The sequence below is a fragment of the Raphanus sativus genome, unplaced genomic scaffold (genome assembly GCF_000801105.2).
Source record: "Raphanus sativus cultivar WK10039 unplaced genomic scaffold, ASM80110v3 Scaffold0021, whole genome shotgun sequence".
Classification (NCBI taxonomy): domain Eukaryota; kingdom Viridiplantae; phylum Streptophyta; class Magnoliopsida; order Brassicales; family Brassicaceae; genus Raphanus; species Raphanus sativus.
The window spans coordinates 56023-72985 of record NW_026615346.1 but is presented as its reverse complement, the minus strand read 5'-3'; the positions used below and the strand labels follow the sequence as shown (position 1 = coordinate 72985).

Here is a 16963-nt window from a genome sequence, read left to right as displayed (position 1 = left end):
AGAGTAGAAATATATTTGCAGATTCACAAACAAAATATGTTGTGATTAGAGGCAGAATTGTTTTTCAAAATATTTGTTTTAATGTACAAAAATTCTGTGGATTTTTGACCAAAAAAAAAGATTGTATTGATGGATGAAATTGCAAATATGTAATTGTAAAAAGTATGGTGAATCGCATAATGATGATACTCGTTCAAAATTCTATAATTTACTCAAAGCCGGTCTTTGTTTTGTTGAAGCTACAAGCCAAAAAAAAAACTATTGCGGGCTAGTTTTGAACAATTTATTTTTTATAGAAAATAGAAATATTTGACCATTAGACTAGTTATTTTTGCAGATTTTATGGTTGATATTATAAATAATAATATGAAGGTCGGAAATCCATGCTTCATTGACTTCTAGCCAATGCCGGCTATGGGTTTACTAACCAGATTGGTTGTCCAAAAACATATCAATAATTAACCATTGTGGGGAACTAATCTAAAAGTTGAATAGGAGGAAGACAAGAAGATTTAAGATGAAGGTCGGAAGCCCTGCTTTATTAACTTCTAGCCTAGGCCGATTCTGGATTTACTAATCATATCAATAACAATTGTGGGAACCAATCTAAAAATTGAATAGGAGGAAGACAAGAGGATCTGATAAGACTGAGATATCTTACTATTTATCGTCAGTCGTCTCTCGAACCAATTCAGTAGCTTGGTTCAATGTACCAATGCCATTAATAATTTCAGTTTAAAATATTCAATTTTAAATTTTGAGTTAGTGGATGTGTTTTTCACTACCATCAGTTTATCTGACGTTATTATTTAATAGACAATAAAAACGATTCATCATGAATAGCATCTAAAAGGAAATTTGAAACCTGACCCAATTAAAAAAGAACAAAACTTTTAAAATACCTTTGTCTGAGCTTTGTGTAATCACATTATGTCATCCTGTAACTTTTTGGTGTTTAACTCAATAATTAAAAACCAAGGTGGTCAAGTCGATAAACTATCGAGATCAATTGTAAGTCCAATCAAATATTTTCAGAAAATTTGTCTAGCTTCTCAAACTTGGCTAACTGACTTATTCGTTTTTTACTTTGTTTTCTATTTTCTTAATTCGCTTTCCTTGAAATAGTATCCTCATTTTCTTTTCTATATTTTTTTTCCCTCCGAAAAAAAGGCGTTCACGAAATATATGCTTTCTATCAGTATGAATTAAGATTTAATTGGTGGTACTAATTCCCAACCATCACAATGAGAATGATCATGTGAAATTCTATCCATAGAGTTGTTTTTTTTTTCAATTTGAGAGCAAATAGTTATTTTCTTACTTTTTAATATGTGAAATATTTATGCAGATTCGGTTTTTGAAATATGTTTATTAAAATGAATACTGTTCATCTGCACTAGTAATTCGGATTTTTTTTTTTTGAAAGCTAAAAAGGTCTTCATAGGTCCAAACCTAAATCCCTGATTGCATTTCCAAACTCAAAAATAATCTACTTCTCCAAAAAAGTTCTCGACAGTTCAGATATAATTAAAACTAGATCTTGACCCGCGATTTGGAAGCGCGGAATATTTTACGATGAAAAATTTCACTAATAACTTAACAAATATTTTGTTAACTTTTAAAGAGTGTGTATTTAAAATATTTTTGCATTTAAATCAGTGTTTTTAAATTCAACCCAATTGTGATTATACTGGTTAATCCGGAGATCTAACAATTCAATTTAGTTTTTTAAAATATTCATATTAAAAAGTCACTAAAACCCGAGACTAACCGATTGAACTGATGGATGACCGATATGTAATATAATTTGATTGAAATTGTAATAGTTTCATAATTTGTAATCTTATAATCCAACTTCAAAGTTTATTATTTTGTAATTTATGAAATTATGACGTTTTTACAAAATTTTAAAGAGAAAATGATGGATATAAAATAACTAAGATTAATTATTGTATTGTTTGGGAACGTTGATAGTAGTATATAAAATATATTGTTTGGAAACATTGATAGTAGTATAAAGAAATAAGTATATTGTTTGGAAACATGGATAGTACTATAAAGAAAGGAACATTAGTGATTTAATGTAGGTTTAACTATAAAATATAAATGTGTATTTAATTTAAAAACTTACAAAATAAATGTTAGGTCCAACAGAATGTTTCTGTTTTAATAAGATAGATGGCTTTTATGACTTGGTGATTGTAGGTTGTAATAAGTAAGCAACCGTTGCACCCAAAAAAAAAAAAGTAAGCAACCGATTTTTTTCAAATGTTGAATAGCGTTATTTGAGTGAATCGAACAATGGCTTTAACATACTGTGTAAACTAAAACATAAGCTTCTACAGTTTTAGTTTTCGAAAGTGATTTTAACTCGAACAAATATTCACCAAAAACAAATTAGGTCTCTTCAATATACAAACAAAGGTTGAATTCATCAAATTAATAGAAAGAGGAAAAGTTAGGTCTGACAAAAGAATTCATTGGACAAAATAGTCACACACATACGACTTTTTCGCCGGCTGTGTTACATACGCGCCACCTTTGGAAAGCCGGTTTAAATTGAAGACCCCAGTCTGTTTGCAGATTTGACCCACCAGGTGTGCTCTCCTATCCAATTACTATAGAACACGTGTCTGAAAACCTCTAAAAATCTCTTAACAAAGAATGGACACAAAACAAACAAAAAAAGTTAAGAAAGTGAAAGAAAAAACCACAATCTCCGCTGGTTTGGAACCCTTTCTCTCACTTCTCTCGTTCGACCTTTCTTCCCTCTCCATCTCTTTATATACTGACTGTGTAGCCATTAGAGTCTATTCAAAAAAGAAGAAGAAATACTCATCCAATAGCGAGATCTCTGAAAATCGAAAGACGATTGAATTTAGGGTTCTTTCGTGAAAATCATTAGGGTTTGGAGAGATCTGTGAGAATGGGGAGGGAGAATAAGAGGTTTGCACAGAAAATCCAAGTGGTTTATTGAATTAAGTTGTAAAAAGATAGAGAAGGAGGTGATTGTAGAAATGCAACAGAGAAAAACTGACAGAAGAGAGTGAGCACATGCAGGCACTGTTATGTCTCTATAACTTTGCGTGTGCGTGCTCACGGCTCTTTCTGTCAGTTGCCTGACTTCTCGCTTTCTCTCTCTTTCTTCTCTCTCAAATTTGTTGAACCTCCTATCATCTACATACCAGTTACCTTCTTATCATCTTTTTTGTTGTGCACTTGGCTGGTCATGTGGATAAGACTGATGCCCCCTTTCATTATCATTTCGTTATGTGTAGAAATTATATGTCTTTTCCTATTTCTTTTTGTATTGGTGTTGAAATGGGTGCTTGCTTACGCTTAGGAATGTTTGTTCTTAAGCAAGTTTGGTTGAGAAAAGCTCAGATTTTTATATTTGGGTTTATCATAGAGATAAAACTTTAAGTGTGCTATATATTATGTTTGTTTTCTTTTAGTGGATCTAGGAAATGCGCGAGTTTTGATGATCATGAACCCCCACCGGTACACATTCTTCTCAAAGATTAATTAACTGTTTATTGATTGTCTTTTTTTCTTTAATTATTGGGATGTAATCTGTGTTTTTTCCTTTTTGGTTTGTTAAAGTTTCTGCATGTTGAAATTCTCTAATGATGCAACTGTTTTTCTCCTTACATTTTACTTTTCAGTTTTTAGAAGCCAGATGTGGCTTTCAGGTTTCACCAAGAGCCATAAATGATGGAATAGTGATCTCTTTTCAGTTCTATTTCATGTGTAGACACTAGTTCTGTGCCGTTTCAATGGGAGTGGGAACTTTTCTAATGAGTAAGTCGGTCAGGAAACACTGAATCTAGCTGTTTGCTCTTAAAATGTCTTTTCTCTATAATTTCCTTTTTGGTGTTAGGTTTGTACGGATTAATACTTTTATTAATTAGTGTATTGAAGTCCATCTTGGAATGTGATCCAGCAGTAGGTGAAGGAGATTCGCTTAAATTGACTACTCTGCAAGTTGAGATCAAATATAAGAAGGTTGAACCCTATACCTAAAGCTTTTCTATTATATATCTTTTGTTATTCAAAGTTTTCTTCACTTTTGCTTCTAATTTGCTAGGAATTCGATTTATTAGCTTGGTTTTCGGTTTTTTCCAAGCCAAAATGTTGTTTTCTATTGAAATTGCTATTTTATATGGTATAAAAAGAAGTTATATGTTATTCTATACTGAAACAAATTGTTAATGCGTCAACTTGAAATCGATAGTTGAAGTCGTGAAATAGAAAATTGTGGAGATGACGACAATGTTAAAGCTATGTTTTTATCTTCTGAAATGATTGATCTTACGTTGCTTGATTGACTATGTCTCATCAAATTTTAATGCTCGCTGGTTTGATCTTTAGCTTTGTTGTGCAAGATTGTTCTGGATGGGAAACGTTTCTTTTGTCATCTATATGCATGGTTTTGCAATTATTTTGTCTAGCTATAGTTACGAATGCAATATAGTAATGGGTTTAAGCAGCAGTGGTGTGTTTTGTTTCCATGAATATATGTAACCGGGTTTATTGTAATCATATTCACAATTCTTATTAAAAGATCTTGTGTTGTGTGATGAAATATAATTGTAAATCTGGTTAATAACCTATTCTAGTGTCTTAAGTGCTTCCCCTTGAGATCAGTAAATGTAGTTCAAAACCGATAACGAGTGGCTAGGCATAGCTTTTCCCTGTACATCAAGTGTTATCTCCAGTTTCTTTTCCTGAGCCTGGGTAGTCATGCATATATAATATGATCTATATATAAGGCAGACGTTAGAAATTCATATACTTGTGTTGGTTTAGGCTATTGTGTTAACCGTGTTTTTTCTGCTGATCTTCATTGGCTTATATTCAGTTATTTTTTCTTGAAGTAATTCAATCAGTGAGTTCAAATAATCTTTAAACGTCAGGTTCTGTGAATAGGATAAAGACATGATTCTGTTCGGGAACCATCTAAATGTATCTTGTTTCGATTTAGAGTATCATGTTTTCATAGCGAGGGATTGAAATGTAGAGGCGGAATTAATCAACCATCTGATTTCGAAGGCTACGTTGTTCTCCTTTTGTTGCATCACCAACTAAGCTATAGATTCTGATTAATTCTTTGTTGCATATCCGCATATGATATAAGTATAGAGAACAACTCTGAGGTATTAGTGGACTTCTTCTCTGCACCTTTTTTTGTTAGGAACTTGGTTCATGTCGAATGTGTCAATCGAAAAGTGTGTGTCATGCTCTTCAAAATTGTTGTCTCCTGTTTGCTTCAGAAGCACATTAACAAATTGGAAAGAATACGGATGTTAAATTGAACTCTGCTAACAATCGTCTATGATGAACTCAGTTAAATCATCTTTTATGGTGACTTAAATAGCCCGTAATAGATTAGTTAGCAACTGGTCTAATGTATTGCTACCTTGTTTAATTTGGATTTACCATCTGACTAGAGTCGTACAGGATTGAGGAAAAGTAGATTATTCGTCTTATCATAGTTTTTTCGTGGTATTTTGTTTTGCCCTAGGTCCACAAAGCTAAACCATTTCTTTTGTTTGCTCTAATAGTCTAATTCATTCCTTGAAATAACAGATTCAAAGGGGTAGCTAAACTGTTATCTTAAATATGTTCTTGTGTGAGCTAAGTTTTGTTTGCATATTAATGCTTAGATTTATCGTCTTTTACATATAACAAGATATGTGTCGTCTTTTCTTAGATTATGGTGTAAAGATGATACCCTGAATTCTATCAATAAGAGTGCTTCATCAGCGGTCCAATTTTCAGAAACAGCTAAAGGTTCGATCCTGCTCATGTTCACAGCAACATGTGTGAGTTTATTATGATTATTTGGTAATGTTATTGTTTGTTTTTCCCTTTTCCCGAAAGTTACTCTTATAGAGAATTGTGGATTTGTGAATTTCTTTTACGGATCTTTTAATCGAGAGATTAGTTGTTGAACTGATCAAATAACAATCAAACTAGATGGTGAATCTGTATGCTGGCTTAAAAGAACGGATTCATCTTAAACCGGGTAGATACAATGCGGAGTAGTCGACCCATATTTAGGCTACTTGGCCAATTTTTTGGATTATATGTTTTGATTGTGTTGCTTGTAATATCTGCACCAACTAAAGGTAATTGACAAAGTGAATGATAAACTTCTTTGAGGGTTTTGTTTAATAAGATCAACAAAGTGAAAAAAAAACTTCTTGGAGGCCGGAGTAATTTAATTTTGACTCTTGTTACAATCAAACTGTAATATCAAATCAATATTGTTGTTAGAAAATCACAAAGGAATGTGTGTAGTGTGGAGTTAGTAGCCACCCACTCATTAGATCAAACTGTGTCCCACACTTCTTTTCTTTTAAGCCTAATACTTCCAAACTTCGCCGTGATATTCCTTTTCTCATTTGCTTTTAGCTCAATTTTTTTTTCTGAAACACGAAGTCAATGGTCATGCATCATAATATAAAGAGATAAGATTTTGTTATCAGACTAATTTGTTTTACAGAATACAATAACTAGCTGAGTCTTAGGTTACTCTATAAATATATACTACTTTTCAAACTTGTGGTCCGATTTTCGAGCTATTTTGGCCTAAATGATTATCATTGACATTTTGCTAGATGGAATCAGTTTTTTTTTTAGTGCGAAAGACATACCAATGCAATATAGGACTATACTACGTATCCACATGATTTCCTTTCAGTTTGATTATACTTCATAGATCATTCCACTGGATTAGATGGTATGTAAGTTTATAAACCAAAAACCATTGCAGATATTAGATTAATACAAAATAACATTGATAGTGGTCTGTAGTAGGTAAAAGACAGAAACAAAGTGAACGCAAATACGGTGTTGTATTCCAAGACGCAACCCTTATTCTCTCTAGACTTAGACCAAAACCACCAACCCCACTTTTCATTGACTCTGTTTCCCACTCAGCCTAACTCCCGAAAAAAGGAAAGTTAGATTCAAACTGCCGTTATCACGGCGTGGAAACTGATGAAGCGTCTTTAACGGTAATCACCGAGGCACCTTTAACGTCAACGGCTGGTGTAGTAGCTGTGTTAGGAGACAAAAGAACGCCGGCTTCTTTAACGGCTGAGACCAGAGGATTACGAGAAGGACAAGTAGCGGTTGAGATGGTGGTGGCTAAGGATATGGGCATGAGGCATAGACCTTTGCCTTGTAGGTACTGCATGGCCGATCCCATGTCCTCTTCCATTAGCTTGGCCACTTGGTGCTCCGTCATTTTCGCCGCCGTCTGATTCTCGCCGGAAGTGTTTTCCTGGGACCCACCGGCATCCTGAAAAGTTAATAAAGTGAAATTTATATTTCTTGGCAGTAGAAAAAAGCATGAAAAGCAAAACCCTAAAGCTATGATGTCAAAATCGAAGGTTTATAGGTGAAAAATCAGCACGCGTGCTTCGCATTTTTTTGAGTTTGTTGTTTTGTTTTTTACTCTTTTTGGAAAACTTTTATTTGTGTTAGAACTTAGAAAGTCGAAACCAAAGCTACTTTTAACTTTGTCTTCTTCTTTAAACCAAAACAAGAACCTCCATCATAATCAGTCATAATATAAAAATCTATTTCTGGTAGCTGTAACATAAATGATTAAATCTCATTCTATGTTTCTATTGATTTCGTCATCTTCGTCACATGTAACGAAAATGATACGAACGTGCGAATAATAAAATGCCCTTTAAATGATAACTCACCATAAGAAGAACAAAAAATACTAGGATTTGACTTAAATGAAAACCTAATTATATCTAGTCTGTGATTCTTTTTTCTAATCAACATTAGTGTATGATTAGAACTAAAAATAAATAAAAAAAATAGTTGAATTACCTCAGAGATTTGAGAAGAAACAGAAGCAGCACCTCCCAGTCTACTCATGCTTAGTACCTACATATATACATTTTTTTAAAAAAAGGTTATACTAAGTTCACCGTTCTACATCTTAACTATACATATACAAACATATGAGAAATTACAAGTAATAATCACCCGAAAGATAAATAATTACAAAAGTAGGGAGAGGGAGCATAAGGAATTTTAGTTGCAGAGGGCCATACTCGATTACATATTGTAATGTCAAACTTAGCAATAACGAAGCTTCCATTATTATGTAAACAACAAAATTATTACGTTTGTTTTTAATTTTTCTGAGAGAGACAGAGAGATTCACCTTGACTTGGAGCTGTAAGAACTTGACATAATCGATAATCTCATCGAGCATTGATGCTTTGTCTGTCTGTTAAATATTTTTTTAACAATAGAAAAAAACTTGTTAGCTAGAGATCCTCTCTGTTTATTACTACTTGTTATTTTAATCTAAAACTAGTAAAATAGTTAATCAGTGTTTAATCATTTGATTGTATAAAAGTCCAAAGCTCTATGTAATATATTTACTAGCATTTGTGGTCCAAGTTATGAACTCCAAGACTAAAACACATCATCAATGTGATTCATATGATTAACACATTATTCAATTTATGATATATATTAAAGAAATGTATACACCAACTCGATTGGAATCCCTTATTAGTTAAACTTTACTAACCATGGACATAAAGGAATGATTAAAATCAAATCATGTATGCAATTTACCTTGTTGCCATTAGGGACAAGTTCTTGAAGAGATTTCATCCTTTCAGCTATTCTCTCTCTTCGTAACTGGTCCATAGTTTCAAAATATTTCAAATAATTACCCCAAACATATAACATTGCACAGTTTGCTACATACAGTTTTCTTGGTAACTGAACACGAATAATGAGGGAAAATAGAAAAAAAAAAAACGAACCCGTTCGGCGATACTGTGAGGATCAGTGGCTTGACCTCTTCTAGCTCGGACTTTAGGCTTAGTCTGAGGCGTCGCCCCCGTACCACCGGTGGTGGTTGACGCCGTCGCCTGCGACTGAGTTGGCGTGTGACTTTGTTTCATAACTCCTCCCCCCGATCCCTGAGGGAAGTGGAAAGGAAGCGATCCAGCGGAGAAGCCACTATAGAGGGCGTTAACATCAACGGCGTCGTTTGGATTGTGGTGAGACAAAGGAATCATCGTGATCTGGTTTCTTGAATCAACGTCGTGATGGTGAAAGCTAGTCACGGCGGTTTCGGAGGTGGGGGGAGGAGCGTCGTCTTCGAGCACGGAGGAAGGCCAAGGAGCGGAGGAGAAGAAGTTTTGGAGGAAGTCATCGTGGTCGAACGTTGCAGGAGACTGGAGATGATGGGGAGAAGAAGAAGAAGAGGAAGGAGTTAGAAGAGATGAGTTCATGTCTCTGTGCTTCTTCTTCTTCAACAATGTTCCGATTTGAGTGAGGGTTTGTTGAACATGTAGAGGTGGTTTACGGCTTTTATGGTGTGTTTAAGGAGGGATAAGGATGTTAATATTTGAAGTTTGTAGGGTCATAAGAGTCAAAACATACGCTAACATTTTTTGTTATATCATCTTCAAGATAATAAAGCAGAATAACACTTTTGGGAATGACAACTATATTCAAACATATTAAATTCAGACATGTAACATAAATGCGTAAAGTCATATAATCATGTAGCTCTCTGGTTCATCTCGAGATTCTACTGTTTACCAATTGTCGCCAAGATCACAAACATGCTATCCCCATAGATGATACTTGTGTTTTAGAATAAGTATCAACAGAAGATCACACTTCTTATAGTAGATGGTTTTATATATGCATCCAGTGAACCTGTTGTTTTCTATCGACATCGTTAATTTTGAGAAATTCGGGAGCCTCTTAAACAAGAAGGGAACAGTGTATATATATCATCATCCCCACGAGCACCTTCATCATCATATCCTATGATCAAGTATATAAACAAATCCTAAAATATTCGTGTTCTTCCATACAAATGATGTACAGCATGAGAGATGTAACCATTTTGTTTTCATTTCCATTAGCCTAACATTCTATTGTCATTTAAGTGTCCCGTCTATTGTCTTGGAATGTATAAGAGTTATAATCTAGTGTTGATCACAGTCATAATCCATGTACAATAATATTAAGTCGAATATTTTTTACAACTTTTCTTAAGGTTAGTAAACTCCCTCCACTCCATAGATAATTTGGTATGTTTGTACTGTTTTAAAAAAAGGTTTTCTCAAGAAGAACACTGGTATTTTTGTCATTTGTTAATGGAATTAATGAAATTATCAAAAAGTTTGAACAAAAAAATCTTTAGATTTTCATTCCATATAAAATTTTCAAAGAGGACTACATCGAACAAGATTTCATTAAGATTTTAGCTGTATAGTATAATTACAAGCATGCATGATTAAGCACATGGTACATTCTGAGTTTTGCACAAACTCACAAGAGGTAGAGATGGGCTTTAATTTAATACACTTCCCCTTCATTAATTGCAATATTGGTAAGCATTGATGTACTACACAACATATATAAATATATAGATCTACATTCTCATATACACATTATACATTTCGGTTTTCTGCTTAATTAATACTTGTCACATGGATACGAAAAGCAGCTGTTTATGAATGAGCGTCTCGCTAAATGCATATAGACGCTGGGCCCGAACTCTTATTGGGCTAAACGAAAAATTTGCAACATAATTGGGCCAAACGAAAAATTTGCAACATAATTGGGCCTGCTTAGTATGCGAGTGTTTTTAAAAGGAGAGACTTAAAAACGAAAGCAACTGCAAACTTGTCGTGTGACAATTCAAAGGGTACTACTAGTATTATACCACTCATGTTCATCCACGAATCTTTCGTGTACGATGCGATCTCATCTTGTTATATTTAATTTTTTTGTCCCAAATAAGAAAATAATTGTTGGCGATTGAGTCAGCGACATGACATGACATGTTCATCATTTTCTTACAACCACATTTTCTTTTGAATCTCGCCATTTTTTTCAGACAAAGACTATTGTTTGTCTGCGTAAGGGATGAAGCAATCGTCATGGGCCTGCACAATCTTCATCCAATTATCGCTCTGTCTCATCGTCTATGCGTCTCTGCATTTTGGTCACCAATCTTTGTCATCAAGCAACTACGGTGACAATGCCGGAGCTCTAGATCTCCATTTCATCTCCGTCTCCGGTGGATTCAGGCCTCTTCACCGTCAAACTCGTCTTCTCCGATTGGTGTGTGTTCCCAAACTTCTTTCACTGTTGTTCTGTTTTCTGTTGAACCTGTGAATAAATCTCTTTTAGTTATCAAATGCATTGGTTTTAGTATACAAAGTTTGGTTCTTTATATAATATCTAGCCTCTCCAGATTGAAAAATTGAGTCTTTTTTTAGTCGATCACACTTTGTATTGCTAGTTAGGCCTTTACAAGGCAGTTGATTTTAAGGATGTTATGTATGTTTCCTTGGTAGAAGATAAAGAGATTATTGTACTGATGTTGTTTTGCTGTTTTGATATCGATGAAGATGGAGAGAGTTGCGGAAACTTACAAGGCTAAATTTGTGGTGAGGACAAGTGAGCATGGAGAAGGAGATCTACTCCTGCTAAATGTCTGCCTCTCAAAAGCTTAATCTTCTTATTTGCTTCTTTGAACTCTAGTGGATCTCAACAAAAAAGGTTCTTCTGATCATCTCCTTTGTTCAGAGTAATGATGAGTGTGTTGGTGTGTTTTGGCAGGATACTCGAGTCTCCTCTTCACTGAAACTTCCATGGTAATTTTGATCTTGTGGAAACAGATCCTTTCAGCTAACTTAATTCAACAACAAGACTGATCAAGTGCGATGCGAATTTAGGTACACTATGAAGAAAGGATCTGGGAGTTTCAGAGAGCAAATAAGATTGCCTTTTGGTGGATCCTTGGATGTTGTTTTCCTAGACACTGGCTCGTTACAGAAGGTAGAATCAGCTTGTTTTATGTGAATTCATTAGATAAGAGTTTTCTTCTGTTTCATTGTTTCTTTTTTGACTGACATAATAATTCCATCTTCTGACTGCAATTCAAGCAAATGATGAGTGGAGCATTGAATGGGTCGATGATCAGCCAATTAAAAGAACTTACAAAGATTCTAAAAGCAGCAGATGGAGACTGGTAAGTCTGCTACTCTTGCTCATAGACTCTCTTCATCTCTCTCATGAACATGTGGCAATACCGCATCAAAGCTCTTCTGTTGTTAGTTGGCTTACCTAATTTTCTTTATAGATGAAACAACATTCTATAGTCGTTCTTGATACAGGCGCATTGTGGTCGGAGCAGACCCGTTATTCGCCCATACACTAAGTAATGGTCCGGAGGAAGGCAAGAGAGTTGCAAAGACATTTCAACAAATCACCATCAAATATGGAGTGGTAAGACACTGAACATCCCATCGCATTCCCAATAGTTGTTATCTCTCTCTGCATCTAATACGAATGTAATGGACAAATATCTGAGACGATTTAACTTTGATGAATCAAGAACATGTATATAAGCGAAAAGGGCTGTACCATCGGAGCCAACGAAGATAGCTTCACTTGCATTATGGTTCCCAATAAATCAGAGAACCAAGGTTCAACTAATGATAGTAAGAGGTAACAACATCTCTTATGACATTATTAATCATTTAAACATGTGGACAGCTCAATCTCAATATCTCTGATACAAATGTATAACTGCCAGGGAAGTGGAAGATGGGTTTCTTCTTCACAGAGTTAGCTTCTCAGAGTTTGTAAGTACTTTTTTTTTCTCTTGTTATGATATGTCTTCTTCACAAAAAAGTGCAATAATTTGTTTATCATAAAACACAGGTTACTTATACTATCAACTTATCAGGACAAGTCATAGACACAAGAATCATTAAGCAGAAGGGCAAAGAGTCCATCTAAGTTTTTTTTCATACTCTTATGTGTCTTTTACCCTCTCCATTGTTGTAAACTCTGTAAAGCACCAGCATTCTTTATTCTTCCTCTAGTGACCGGAATACCCTTTCACCGTTCAGAGTCTCAGGTCAATAGTCTGAGGGTGAAACTGGAAATTGCAAGCTAGAAAAAGTAGTATAAAAGGAGTGACCGTTAGGGTTTTTGCAGACTCATTAGTTTAAGTATGAGGTTCTGCTCCTGGAGGGTCTCGACATGGCGGCTGTATGTGGCCTCGCCGTCGTTTTCCTCCGGTGGAAGCGGACGCCGATGATTTCAAATCTTTCTTGATGAGCCACTTTTACAAGTGGTGGATGAATCATTTAAAATAATATTCTCCATGGCCATCACCACTACTCTGTCTTCCTCGCTTTCACATCATTCCTTCCTTGGATTCTTTTTCTTTTTCTTTTTTTTTTTATATAAGGTTTCACTCTTCTTCTTCTTCTTCTTGGGAGACTATGATGATTCTTTAAGAAGTCAATAGACCAGACTGTGTGGTGGTAACACTCTTTTACATGGCGGGGCTATAATAGCAGCCATTGCGGAAGAGTTTTACCCTCTAATATGTCTGAGAAAAGGCGAATCTGAGTCCTCCTCTGTCACATGCAAAGAGCTTTTTTTTTTTAATTTATTATAATGTTTTATCATCTCATCTTGGTTACAGTACCACAAACAAAATGGAGTTAGCTATTATCTTCAAGAGATCATATTCAGCTATTATATTTCCAAATAGCGTTTTCTTCTATATCTATCATAGAAAATTACATGAATGTGAAGCAATGTGCATATGCATGTGTTTTAGAACAATGTTGCCAACCGAGGGTTTCAGATTCTAACTCAAAAGAGACAATTAAAAAACGTCATAGACAGGAAATAAGGAGCTTGATCATCTTTGTAGCTAATTTAACAACTGTGAAAGCTCTCACAGCATTATTGGTTGCTTAAAACGTTAACTGTGGGCCTAAATCCTTTTGTTCTCAACTGAGAGAATGAATGAAACAAGAGATTAAAGAACTTAATTTTGAGAAAAGTTTTTGGTGTCAGATGCAATTATAGTTTTTGTTACAGCGCAACTCACTGATATGAGTGGAACTCTGTTTTGATCAATAATCTGACTCTGTGGGGAGTTAATTCTTTATTCAAATTATGCCAGATTGACTTTTATTGTATTTATTACCGATTGTGTTCTGTTTTAAAAATTATTGTCGGTGTGTGAGAACTTGGCCGGTTACTACTTTATTTTCAGTCTAAATTAAGACAAAGAAAACGCTCTGTCGGTTTCTAACTTGGTAACTCTCAGTTGGTTTCTAGTTTGGTAATGAAATAGCTTAGAGCCATGCGATTCTTAAATGTACATCCTGGAAAATCTAGTTGTAGTCTTATTCTCAAGTGTGTATGCAAAATCTGAAATGTGGATGTGTTGTTCTTTCTGGTATCATATTCTCAGTGACATTCTCAGTTAAAGGATCAAAAGATCATTCTCTGGATACTATTGTTCTTAGCAGTCACATGCAACAACTCAGTTTTCAAAACTGTGTATAACTGGATCTTATAAAGAACAAATAGATTGGCAGATTATTGTATGTCAAGGTGTTTGTGCTGATGGGAGTCAGTTCTGTCTGGATCATACGCCCAGGCTACTTTGGCAGGTTAGTTTCATCTCTTTTCTTTTCAAGATAAAATACTTCAAGCTCAGAGTCTGTTGTTTTATTTTTGCAGAGAATAGAACTGGTGTTGAAGAGATTTGGTAACAACATTATATTCTCAAATGGAATGCAGGATCCATGTCTTTATTTTTTTTTTTCTCTTTTCTCTAGTAAGAGTTGATGTTGAAGGCTTTTCCAGTGTCTGGAAGAAGAGCATATAGAGAGATTTGGTAGCAACATTACACACGTCTGTTAGAAACAAGAGATTTAAACATTGTTTATGAAAACGCAGGAGCTCACCATACAGATCTCATAGCTGCTACACAAGACGATTCTGAGTGGCTGAAACAACAGAGGAGGCAAGAAATTGCTATTATAGAGAAATAGATCAGCGAGTATTACAGTGCTATGGGACAAGATAAGGGAAAAGGATCGTTCATTTGTCGGATTGTCGTGTGTCTCAGTGTTGTGATGAGTAAAAACTAAAAGCTACTAATATCCAGTAATAAATGACTTTACTTCGAATTTGGATTTTGATTACCAACAAAAGCTACAATAAAGGGTAATTTTGTAACTAACGGAAGTATAGTCCCTTTTGTTAAGATTATAGAATTCAAAGGGGTAAAACAATAAATTAGTAAGTAAAAGTATAGCGCCTTTTTCAGAAAGATTATAGAATTCAAAAGGTCAAACCGTAAATTCGTAAACAAAACAGTTACAGTGATACCGTGAGAAGCGCACCACCGACATCTGGACCGGACCTACTGAAACGCTGTCGTTTAGCTGCTTTCCCTCTCTAGTTTTAGTTTCTTCCTCTTCGCGTTTGGCCCATATTCACACTCATCAGCTCTGTTTCTAAATCTGCTTTCCACACTAATCGCCATCGTTGCTGCACACTTCCACTCTGATATTCGCTCGATTGAGCTTTTTTTTTTGTTGATATGGCGCGTCGGTCTGGAGACTGCATGAGATGTCTGGTGATCTTCGCGGTTGTATCTGCTTTAGTAGTGTGTGGACCTGCTCTTTATTGGAAATTCAACAAGGGTTTCGTTGGATCCACTCGTAAGAGCTCTGTTTGTCCTCCTTGTGTCTGTGATTGCCCGCCTCCTGTCTCTCTCCTCGAGATTGCTCCTGGTATAATTAATGTCTCTCTTTCTCGTTTTTCATTGGATCTGGTTTTGTTTTCTGGTTTAAAGATTCGATCTTTCACTCAAGCTGCTTCTTTTTTAGATTTGATCTTACTTAATCTCAGCTTGTATATGTATTAACAAGTTGATGTTTTTCTTTGTACAGGGCTTGCAAATCTCACTGTTACAGGTTAGATCTCGATTCTGAGCTTGGTTTTGTTTAGCTCCTATGCGTGTGCTGTGTTTCCTTTACTGTTCTGTCAAGTTGTAAACATGGTCTGTGAGTCTAGTTATTTTGAGAACTGAAGTTTTGATGAATTAGTAGCCATTGATTGTCTCAATTGTAGCTTGATTACAGACTTTGTCAGTATAACTCCTATAGGTATCTGTGGTCAGACGCGGACATGTTCCTTATCTTGTTTTTTTAATGTATAGCTATAGCTCTTGTATTCTACTGTCAAGACCTATGTTCCCTCTCTGACATGTATTTATGAACAGATTGTGGAGGTGATGATCCAGAGCTTAAACAAGAAATGGAAAAGCAGTTTGTGGACCTTCTGACCGAGGAGCTGAAGCTGCAAGAAGCAGTTGCTGATGAGCATAGCCGTCATATGAACGTTACCCTCGCAGAAGCTAAAAGAGTTGCGTCTCAGTACCAAAAGGAAGCTGAGAAATGCAACGCCGCCACTGAGATCTGTGAGTCAGCTAGGGAGAGAGCTGAAGCTTTGTTGATCAAGGAGAGGAAGATCACTGCTTTATGGGAGAAGAGAGCTCGCCAATCAGGTTGGGAAGGTGAGTAAAAACTGATTGCCCCCCTTCTCATGTCTACCCCTCAAGTGTTTGTGTCTGAGAAACTGATTTTTTTCCCGCAACTTAGCTCAAGGAAAAGTCCTTATCTTCCACGTTTCTACATATATGTAGTCTTTTGTTTTTGCCTTTGGATCTGAATGTAGCTAAAGAATGGCTTATGGCCTTGTATTGACTTCTATTCAAATATATAATATGTAATTGTTTCACTTCTCTCGTTAGTTAAGAAATCCGTTCTGTATCTAATGTTTCATGTTCAGAAGAGTCTGTGAGTTGATCCGATTGCTTTGCAGCTAGATTTGATGCCTGTCTTTGATATTATGCCTTTAAGCTAAGGTCAAGAGGAATAAGAAACGTTGAAACTGGAGACATTAGTTAGTTAAAAGACTTTTTCACACGTCAAGAAACGTTGAAAGTTTGTAAACAAAGACAAAAGCCGAGAAGAGACAAAAAAGTGGAGATGTCAAACTCAATCAGGTTGACATGATCACGCGGTTTCGTGTTTTCAATATTCTTTCCATTCACAAA

At 35.3% G+C, this 16963-nt stretch overlaps 3 protein-coding genes and 1 long non-coding RNA gene across 5 annotated transcripts; 3 read left to right on the top strand and 1 right to left on the bottom strand.

The window, feature by feature from the left end:
* Nucleotides 1–2628: 2628 nt before the first annotated feature.
* LOC108833787 (uncharacterized) lies at nt 2629–6216 on the top strand. 2 transcript variants are annotated; one of them, XR_001946757.2, is made up of 4 exons: nt 2629–3501; nt 3666–3801; nt 3947–4005; nt 5714–6216. It is a non-coding gene; the product is annotated as an uncharacterized LOC108833787 (long non-coding RNA). The 2 variants fall into 2 exon arrangements; XR_001946755.2 differs by having other exon boundaries at nt 2636–3801; nt 5714–6215.
* Nucleotides 6217–6758: 542 nt separating this feature from the next.
* On the bottom strand, nt 6759–9348 carry LOC108834008 (transcription factor LRL2). The gene is made up of 5 exons (XM_056995689.1): nt 8811–9348; nt 8617–8682; nt 8195–8260; nt 7855–7911; nt 6759–7309 (listed from the first exon to the last, which is right to left on the bottom strand). The coding sequence occupies exons 1-5, from the start codon at nt 9282–9284 to the stop codon at nt 6989–6991; spliced, it is 984 nt and encodes a 327-aa protein (XP_056851669.1). The 5' UTR covers nt 9285–9348; the 3' UTR covers nt 6759–6988.
* Nucleotides 9349–10764: 1416 nt separating this feature from the next.
* Nucleotides 10765–13448, top strand: LOC108828455 (uncharacterized). The gene is made up of 9 exons (XM_018602163.2): nt 10765–11136; nt 11427–11510; nt 11638–11672; nt 11754–11856; nt 11964–12049; nt 12195–12306; nt 12416–12528; nt 12617–12665; nt 12745–13448. The coding sequence occupies exons 1-9, from the start codon at nt 10939–10941 to the stop codon at nt 12820–12822; spliced, it is 858 nt and encodes a 285-aa protein (XP_018457665.2). The 5' UTR covers nt 10765–10938; the 3' UTR covers nt 12823–13448.
* Nucleotides 13449–15243: 1795 nt separating this feature from the next.
* Nucleotides 15244–16647, top strand: LOC130500720 (uncharacterized). The gene is made up of 3 exons (XM_056995677.1): nt 15244–15635; nt 15795–15818; nt 16127–16647. Exons 1-3 carry the CDS (start codon nt 15443–15445, stop codon nt 16426–16428), a joined length of 519 nt encoding a protein of 172 aa, XP_056851657.1. The 5' UTR covers nt 15244–15442; the 3' UTR covers nt 16429–16647.
* The last annotated feature ends 316 nt before the right edge of the window (nt 16648–16963 follow it).